At 53.6% G+C, this 9,483-nt stretch overlaps 1 protein-coding gene across 1 annotated transcript; it reads left to right on the top strand.

The window, feature by feature from the left end:
- The first annotated feature begins 4,069 nt into the window (after positions 1–4,069).
- GSC (goosecoid homeobox) lies at positions 4,070–6,278 on the top strand. The gene is made up of 3 exons (XM_003928829.3): positions 4,070–4,540; positions 5,003–5,262; positions 5,571–6,278. The coding sequence occupies exons 1-3, from the start codon at positions 4,186–4,188 to the stop codon at positions 5,727–5,729; spliced, it is 774 nt and encodes a 257-aa protein (XP_003928878.1). The 5' UTR covers positions 4,070–4,185; the 3' UTR covers positions 5,730–6,278.
- Positions 6,279–9,483: the final 3,205 nt, after the last annotated feature.

Here is a 9,483-nt window from a genome sequence, read left to right as displayed (position 1 = left end):
TGCGTTGCCCCTTAGCCCGGAGGCATTCACGCCTCTGGCTCTATTCCACCCACCCAGCCTCACACGGAAAATCCCCTGGGGCTGCCGGAGACGTCCTCGGGAAAGCAGCAGGGCCTTGGAACCGGGTTTGAACACTTAGCTTTGAGACTGGATTTTATAAAAGTCCAAATACAAACAACACAACCAGCGCAGTGAGGATGGCTGGGGTTTCCGCGCAGCACGCGGGCTGCAGGGGGCTCAGCGCATTGCTCCTAATTCCTCTGACCCTGCTAATGCGCCCTCCGAGGAGGGCCCCATACCTTCGAAAAAGACACACTGACTTTTTGCACATGACACGAAAAAGCCTACTTAAACACATCCGATTGTGAACTCTGTAACCGGGCAGGAGACAGAGAGAATTAAGAAGTTACTGAAACGATTCGTAAGAAGTTGCGGCCGCAGATGCATTATTTTTTACAGTGATATGGGGTAGGGTGTAAGGATATGGGGCGACAGTTTTCTCCATGAAACAAACAATATCTTGGGGCGGGAGAAGATACCCACACGCATATTCCAAACTTGGACGCTGTTTTAAATCAGAGAAGCAATTTAATCTACACTCTGAATCATTTTAGTGATGACCGCAGTGCAAAAGCGCGGTGACAGATGCCGAACGGCAAATAGACCTTATGCATGTGGAATCCGCTGATCTATTCTTGAATATCTTAAAAATGAGGGCTATTACTGGGGCGAGTGACTCCTCCACAAACACATTTTCATAGACTTCTGCGTGGTGATTGCTTTGTGTGAAATCGTGTTTGGGTGATAATAGGGAAAATCAGCGGCATGTTTATTGCATCTCCGACCTAAGCGCTCTCGCCGGCTACCTCTGGACACTAGCGGTCCTCCCATGCTGAGCCGTGCGTGCGGGGCCGACAAACAATCGCTTAGCAACACAAGGCGGACAATTTGCGTGCATCGCATTTGTTATTCCAATTGCGCCAGGCGACAACGAAGACACGGGGCCGTGATGGTTTGTTTTGTACCATGAGGACACTTGTGGGTTTCCGCAGGCCAGGGCGCAGCGCCAGCACGGACCCCAGACTGCCTTTCCCTGGGCCTACCTCCCTGCGGAGCGGCTGCAGATTGAAAGGGCGACACGGTGGGGGAGGTCCCGCCAGGCAGTCGGTGAGCTCCCCGAGAGCCCCGACAGAATGTCTGAAGCTACGTGGCCTTGGGGTTCCTGTGACACCCTTCCCGGGAAGTCCCCTCTGTGGGAGCACTCGCTTTTCCTTATTTTAGACCCAGCTGATACAGGAACCCTGTCCTTGTCTGGGGGCGGGGGTGGGGTCAGCACACTCCTTTGTCTCAGTGAAAAATGAACAAGAAAATGCCCCCAAGTTCATCCCCAACGTCCTTGGTGAACGGATGACAATTACCAAGTCTCATTTAAAAAGGGTTGCAAAGGGACCCAGTGAATGTTGGTGTTGGTTTGATCAACTAAAATCTTGAGGCCTCCAGAGAAGGGATCATTTGCAAGGTGGCAAGGTTGGGTCTAGAACTCTGACGCTCAGATTCGGTACAGGGCTCCGACGGCACAGCGGAGGGCAGCAGGGAAGCGCAGGTGCAGTCTAGGAGTTGGCTAAACCTGGTTATTGATGAGAACAACGTACCAGGTGGAAGGAGAGATGGCGGCCTGCGTGGAGGTAGTTGTCTAATTACTTTTAAAAACCTGGAGACACTCTTTTTTTTTTTTTTTTTTCTTCTAGGTCTGCAGTTGAAATACTGACACTATCCTGATTTGGGCATCTTTGCAAGAACAGGACCAGGAATCTGCCCCAAGCGTCCGGCGGCACTTGTGCCTCTGCCCGGCTCAGACAAAGGTCTGAAAAGATCATGCACACCTCAGCGCACGCCCAGCCTCCAACAGGAAAGTCACTGCTGAGGCTGCAGGCTCTAGCTGTCTTCCAACAACTGCCCTGTAGATTTAAACCTGCCAAAGACTGGTGGGGGAGTGTCTGTGCCCTGGAGCATAGTGACTTAAGTCTTTGAGAATCGAACAACAAAAAAGCCTTCATCCTAGTCAGTGGGAGATGGAAGGTGCCTCACTTCTTACCCTAGACCTCACCTCTCTAAGGGGAGGGTCACACTCCCTCCTTGCTTTTGTTAAAAACATCTATTCGTTTCTCTAAATTGAGACCCATCTCCGTCCTGTCCTAATCCCCACCTCCAGCCACCTCTAGCTTGCACAGCACTGGAAGGAGCAACTCTCAGGCCACAAGCCGGTGAGCGTGAGGACACAGAGGTCCACACTGGGAGGCCTAGGAGAAGGGCAGCCTGGCTCTAGCGGGCCGCTTCTGCCCGCAGCCAGAGCAGTGCCCTCCGACAGGACTAAATCTCCACGCAGTGGCTCTTTGAAACCTGAACAGCGATTGACAAGTGGCCTTTCCCCTTTGCCCCTGTGCCAGGGAGTGGGCAGCCCACTTACTTGGCTTTCACTGAGGCGACTTCAGACAACTTTGCGGGGTCCTGTGGTTAATTAGCCAGAGAGAAATCGCGAAAAATAGGTGTGAGTTAAAGGTGGCTTTCCTTCAGGAAACCCGAGGTCTCTCCCCGACCTCCATTTCCATCTCCGGCTCTCGGCGGTATCGCCTGGGTCTGGTCCTGCCCCTTCCCCGGGAGTGGCCTGAGTTGCAAACCGCGGGCTTGTACCTGGTCCGCTGGATCTGGATGACAGCTTTCGCTCCGCGCGTACCTTCGCCTACCTTCTGAAGGACGCTTGGCCGCCTGCTTGCAGTGAGTGGTGGGCTGGCTGCTCCTCCCGTGGTTCCGGCAGGCGGACAGTGCGGTGCAGAGAATCTCAAAAATCACCGCGGCCGCCTGCCGCGATCAGAGCCGGCCATCGTCCACGCCACTGGGGCCCAGGCAGTTCACTCTGGGGCTGCCAGGCGGAAGGGCAAGGCTGCGAGTAGGGGGTCTGTCTCTCTCCGGGAGCCAGCCCGTTGTATGGAAAAATGCGACCCAATTATTGGGGAAGAAGATAGAGAAGTCCCAAAGACCCCAACTGGACTGGAAGCCAAAAAAAATGGTTTGGGAGAGAAGACACTGTATTTCCAAAAATAATTTTTTAAAAGCCCAAAACCTACCGACACCCACGCTGGGAGCAGCTGGAAGCACCGCTTCAGACTGCAACTCTTGGTGGCGAATTTGAAAGAACGGCGGAATTTTGTCTTCGCTGTGTAGGATCTAGGGACTGCTACGGTAGTTTTCAGACCCAGAGTGGCGGCAAAAGAAAAAATATTTTTTGTTCTTTTTAAGAAGCGCGCTGCACCTCTCCTTTCATCGTTTTTGCCTTTACAAAATTTGGCTTTTGCAAAAACAAAGTTTTTGTGCGGCTTAACAAGTTCCATTCGGAAGAGAAACTCACGATTTAAAAAAGAGGTGAAATTAGGCGGTGAGTACGTGGGGGCGCGGAGTGACGGAATTTTCAGTCCTGCTTGAGAGGGGACGCAGCCCCTCACATTTTCTAAAACAAAACCAATTTCGAAAGGGGGAAAAAAGTAGCCCCAGAGTAAAATCGTCCACAATGAATTTGAGCTACAGGCAGAGGAAATCGCACCCAATAATAGGACCCAATCTGAGAAAAAAGGGTGGGGGTGGAGAGGTCAGGCAGAGGGAGTTGTTAACTGCCCAGGCACAATGGAATTAATGAGATTAACCAAGGCAATTAGGCCGCCCGCCCAGCTTGGCTAGTCCGTGGCCCGGCTGCGGAATGGAAAAGATTACGTTAATTTCATTAATTCGCAATCCACAATCTCTTTTTAGGCCTTGTAACCCCCCTCCCCTTGGCACCTCTCCCCTCCCCCAATCCCCTTCCCCCACCCAAAGGAAAAGAGCGGCTGTTTGTCATCTGCATATTACCAGGAACTAAATCCAGGATGACGTCGACTCAGTATAAAACCAACAAGAGGTTCAGCTGGTCTGAGCTCCGTCCTACCCGCTGGTTGAGTTCAGCGAACGCTGTGGCTAGGGGAGGGCGGGAGGAGGGAGAGCGGACGCGGGGGGCGGGGAGGGGCGCTGGGCTGCGCGCTCGCCGGCGCTCTCTTTCGATTTGGTCGGCAGCTGGAGGAGAGTGGACCCCCCCACTTTTAGGCTCTGTCCTCGGCGCATTCCCGCCGTCCCCCGGTCCCGGCGCGGGGCTCGGGGATGCCCGCCAGCATGTTCAGCATCGACAACATCCTGGCCGCCCGGCCGCGCTGCAAGGACTCGGTGCTGCCGGTGGCGCCCAGCGCGGCGGCTCCCGTCGTCTTCCCCGCCCTGCACGGGGACTCGCTCTACGGCGCCAGCGGCGGCGCCTCCTCGGACTATGGCGCCTTCTACCCGCGCCCGGTGGCCCCCGGCGGCGCGGGCCTCCAGGCCGCGGTAGGCGGCTCCCGCCTCGGCTACAACAACTACTTCTACGGGCAGCTGCACGTGCAGGCGGCGCCCGTGGGTCCGGCCTGCTGTGGGGCCGTGCCGCCGCTGGGCGCCCAGCAGTGCTCCTGCGTCCCGACGCCCCCAGGTAGGGTCGCGCTCGCTCCGGCCTCTGTCGCCCACTGTGGTCCTTAACCCCTAGGGCCATTTGGTTAATTCACCTTCCTCAAACGTTGCTCCTCTTGCAAGTCCCCGCTCCGTTTTTGCGGATCGGGCGCCGGAGTTTGCAAACTTCTTGCTGCAAACTTTTGTCCAGAGTTCGAGAAAACTGTAATTCAGTGCCTGCGCTGGGAGACAGGGGGTTTTTTTGTGTTTTTTTTTTTTGTTGTTTGTTTGTTTTGTTTTGTTTTTAAATAATCTAACTGGCTTTGCGGGGTGTGCGGGTAGGCGCTCTCACATGCTCCCATCTTTTCCCTGCACCCCTGATTCCTGCACACCCCCAATTCCCAGCACCCCCTTGCAGGCGACTTCTAAGTGGAAGAGGGTCTCTGGCTGGCGGGCGGGCGGTGGCGAGGGCGGGTGGCTGACCCTGCGCCCCACTCTGTCGCAGGCTATGAGGGCCCCGGCTCGGTGCTGGTGTCCCCGGTACCGCACCAGATGCTGCCCTACATGAACGTAGGCACGCTGTCGCGCACCGAGTTGCAGCTTCTCAACCAGCTGCACTGCCGGCGGAAGCGGCGGCACCGCACCATCTTCACTGACGAGCAGCTCGAAGCGCTCGAGAACCTCTTCCAGGAGACCAAGTACCCGGACGTGGGCACGCGCGAGCAGCTGGCCCGGAAAGTGCACCTCCGGGAGGAGAAAGTGGAGGTAGGTGCCGGGCCTTGCCGCGGGTGCCTAGCGGTCATTCCCCGCGAGGTGGGGCCCCAGACTGGTTTGCCCAGCCGTACTTGGCTCTCCCCGCACTTTAAAAACGTCCCGATGGCGGCCCGCAGGCTGCTGGAGGGCGCTTTAGGCCCAGGAAGTTGAATGAAAATGCGGAAGCAGGAGCCAGCGGCTCCCCTCCTTCTGTTGGCCTGCGCGGGGTGTCCCGCCGCCGCAGCGCGCTCCCGGGGTACCCCGGGACTGGGGGAAGCTCTCCTTTGATCTGAACTGTTTTGTCTTCCGTTGCGCAACAGGTCTGGTTTAAGAACCGCCGCGCCAAATGGAGGCGGCAGAAGCGGTCCTCATCGGAGGAGTCGGAGAACACGGAGAAGTGGAACAAGACGTCGTCTTCGAAAGCATCGCCGGAGAAGAGGGAAGAGGAAGGTAAAAGCGATTTGGACTCGGACAGCTGACGGCCGCGGGACACTTGCCCGTGTTACTTGCCTAACTCGAAGGACTTGCACAGACAGACGATGCTACTTTATTGCACACGCGCTGCCTTGCGGGAGGGAGTCGAGAAAGAGGAACGAGGAGCTGTAAATAGTGTACAGAGCCCGGAGGGTCGGCGCCTGGGGTCGGGGCTCGCCAGGACGCACAGCCCAGCAGCCCCAGGCTGCCTGCGCCTCATCCCACCGTAGTATTTATAGTTAAATTAAGGGTGACAGTACAATAAAGTGATGGCAATGTAGACGGGCCACATTCTGTATTTCGTACCCCCATTCCCCACCCACCACCATCAGTCTGGAGCTAAGAAAAGAATCTATGTAGTCTATAACCTCAGAGGAAAAATTGAGCAGCTCTGATCTACCAAAACAAGAAACGAAACTCTGGGTAACAGTCACAACACGGGTGTCCTGGTTTAAAAGGAAACCTTATGTCTAGGTAGGGTTGGAGAGTAGCATCCTTGGGCCGGGGAAGAAGAGGTAACACTGCGGTTGAGAGGGGCAGCCTGGGTCCCTGACTCCCCTCTACTGCGGAGAGAAGGAGAGCTCCTTCACTCGCTGATGACAGAGAGGTGGCAGCTAGGAGAGTCCTGGAGCTCCCTCTCCCCTAGCCCGCCCAGCTTGACCCCGCTCCCGAAAATCGCGGCAGGCGTGCCAGCTCCTCCGGAGCCTTCCTGGATCTTCTGCAGCTGCTCCAGTTGCCCACCTCCACAAGCGAGCTGCCCCTTCCCCCGGGGCAAGCGTTTCTGCTCTGGCATCTCTGAGCTGTGCGCCCTAGGGTTGGCCAGGACCAGGCACTGCTCCTGCTGCGCTGCGCTTCTCCCTGGGCATCTGGAGTGACCAAGGCCGCGCATGATGCCCTCAAGGCCAGCCGTGTCTAACAGCGCACCGCACCGCTGGTGGGGTCACTTCCAGCTGGTAGCACTGACACCTCCTTCTGCTTCCCCAGGCTATCTCCCCTCTGCACCAGTTGGGTGGAGAAGGGCGAACCTGGGGAATGCACCCAGTGCGCGGTGGGCAGTTTATGAAGGATTGGAGAACCCCATCCCCGCCCCCAACCCGGGTGCCGATAAGCCCCCGGACCAGGGATGAAGAAGAGCCTGCCCTCTGTATGGTTCCCCAGGCCGTCGTGGGGACAGAAGCAGAGACTAAGGGCCAGCAGGAATGGCTTTCAACTTTATTCGTTTTTCCATTTTATAGACTTAAAGCTAAGGCTCAGAGAGCTTTTCAGCTTGGCCTCTGACAATAGCCGGCCGCTGGGACTTGTTCTATCTCTTGGGCTACCTTGGGTATTTGGTGCGAGGTCCCTCAGAGAAAGATTGTGTATCCTGGCTTTGGGACACAGCACTTGAAAATTAACTGTATTTTACAAGAAGCAGTGTGTTTTTTTCACAGCGTGCACATTTGCAAGGTAAAAATGACTCCTGTAGCAGGTAGCGGGCAGTGGGCAAAATGATACTTATGAAATATGAGTGACCACCCATTGCTGCCTTTTTAATGAGGGATGTCCCTAGGCAATAGAAAGAGGCAGTGTTTTGGAGGCCAGGTCTTCCTCGGGGGGGCAAGATTGCTTTGGTTCTTATCCACACTTAATTCTGTGACCTTGGGGAAATTACTTAACCCCTCTGACCTCTCACCTTCTGTAACTAAAATAGAAATGGCAATAGTGTCTGCTTCCGAGGGTGACTGTGGACTTTAAAGGCCCCAACTTACATAGAATGGCACCTGGCATAAGGGAATCCTTCAACACAGCTTTTTACATTTTTAAAAATATTATGATTGATACTGTGTCAGATCCAATACTTCAAGATTTATATACATTATCTTATTTTACCTTTCAAGAACTTCACCTTTTTACGGATGAGGAAATTAAGGTTCTGAAAGGTTAAATACTTTAACAACCTATAGCTTGTAAGAAATAGAGACATCATCTTTGCCCAAGTGAGTCTTGTACCGTAATTAGAAATGTTTTCATTAACAGTTCTTGTGAGAAATATTCAAAGAAGCCTTTATGTGAATTTCAAATGACTCTTGCAATGGCTGTTAACATTCCTGCTTAGACTTCCAGGGTGGGAGGACCTTGCCTGCCTTGTACCCCCTGCTTCCCAATAGTCCACGTTCTTGGATGGTGTCCTCTGTGCCACTGGAGAGAAATGAGCCTGCAGGGAGATCTGGAACATTCTAACGTAAGACAGAGTGGGCAGTGTCATTCCACCCAGGGAATTTATTTTTATTTTTTATTTTTTTGAGACATGGTCTCAGTCTGTTGCCCAGGCTGGGGTGCAGTGGTGCAGTTTTGGCTCACTGCAACCTCCACCTCCCAGGTTCAAGTGATTCTCCTCCCTCATCCTCCCAAGTGGCTGGGATTACAGGCATGAGCCACCATACTTGGCTAATTTTTTTGTCTTTTTAGTAGAGATGGGGTTTTACCATGTTGGCTAGGCTGGTTCCTGACCTCAAGTGATCTACCATCCTCAGCCTCCCAAAAATGCTGGGATTACAGGCATGAACCATAGCGCCCAGCCCCATCCAGAGAAATTTGATTTCTGCAGGACTATTTATAAATGCCTGTGTGTGTCTTTGTAGGTGACGTGTAAATAAAAAACAATTGTTCATTTTTCTAAAAATATGCATTTACCTAATCTGGAAAGAGCTGTATAGCAAGTGACAGAGGCAGGGGAATTGAGGGAGGGATAGATCCTTGTCCCCTATTAGTGTTTGGTGAAAAGCCATGGCAAATGGAGGGAAGAGCAGGCCAAGAGACGCCAGAGAGCGCTCCTGTCTTGGCCCAGGGCAGGCCCAAGGTGGCAGGAGAAAGCTCATTCACTGTCCATGTCTCCACATCAGAATCCCCTGCAAAGTGTTTCAGGATTGGCCCTGCTCACAGGAAATAAACACACTATCTGGAGTGAAGACGAAACTGCCAGGATGGTCTAATTGTAGTCCACTCACCCACCTTCCCAGATGGCTATGGGGCTCAAACCTCGGTTGGCCTGGCTGTTGGTATTAGGAAGGGCTGGATGGGGTCACAGAACAAAAGGAACTTAGGCTTCCAGAGCCCTCTTTGGCTGAGCCATGGGCCTTAGTAGTTTTCTTCAGTGGGAATTTGGGTTATGGTGCTGATAGGTAATGTATATATGTGTTAAAGTGGACAAGGTGTCAGCCAGGTGATTTTGCCTTAGTGATTTCCAATCTGGACCCATGCCCCCAGACCACCAAAGGTGTTTTGCCCATTTCATTGTTGGGTAAACTGAGGCACAAAGCTAACACAAAAGGGTTCCCAACTGTGGTCTGCAAGGGACCTAGCTTTTGTGATTGCCATAAATCAGGCTGCCTCACAGAACCTGAGCTGTTCTTTTGGGTGGCAATATAAACCTATTAACTCTATATAAAAGGTCACCTACAGCAAATGGCCACAGGAGTGTAGTTGCCCCTGGGGGGTGTAAGCTTGAATCTGTCACAGAGTGCCAGACAGAGTCTAGCAAAGAACAGTTAGGACAATGTAACCCCTAATGTTAGTCTAGCGCTTTCCACTGCAAAGCCCTTCTGCGTCTCAGGCCCTCAGGAGGCAGCATGCAGCCTGTTTCGCACTATTTGGGAGATGGAGGCTCAGAGAGACTAAAAGCTTTGCCGGGAACAAATAATAAGCCCTGGACCCCTAGACCTCAGCAGACTTCCCACACACCTCTTAGGATGGTGGGGAGGTATGAGGTAATGGCTTCCA

The sequence above is a fragment of the Saimiri boliviensis genome, chromosome 2 (assembly GCF_048565385.1).
Source record: "Saimiri boliviensis isolate mSaiBol1 chromosome 2, mSaiBol1.pri, whole genome shotgun sequence".
NCBI lineage: Eukaryota > Metazoa > Chordata > Mammalia > Primates > Cebidae > Saimiri > Saimiri boliviensis.
This window is presented reverse-complemented; position numbering and strand designations above follow the sequence as displayed.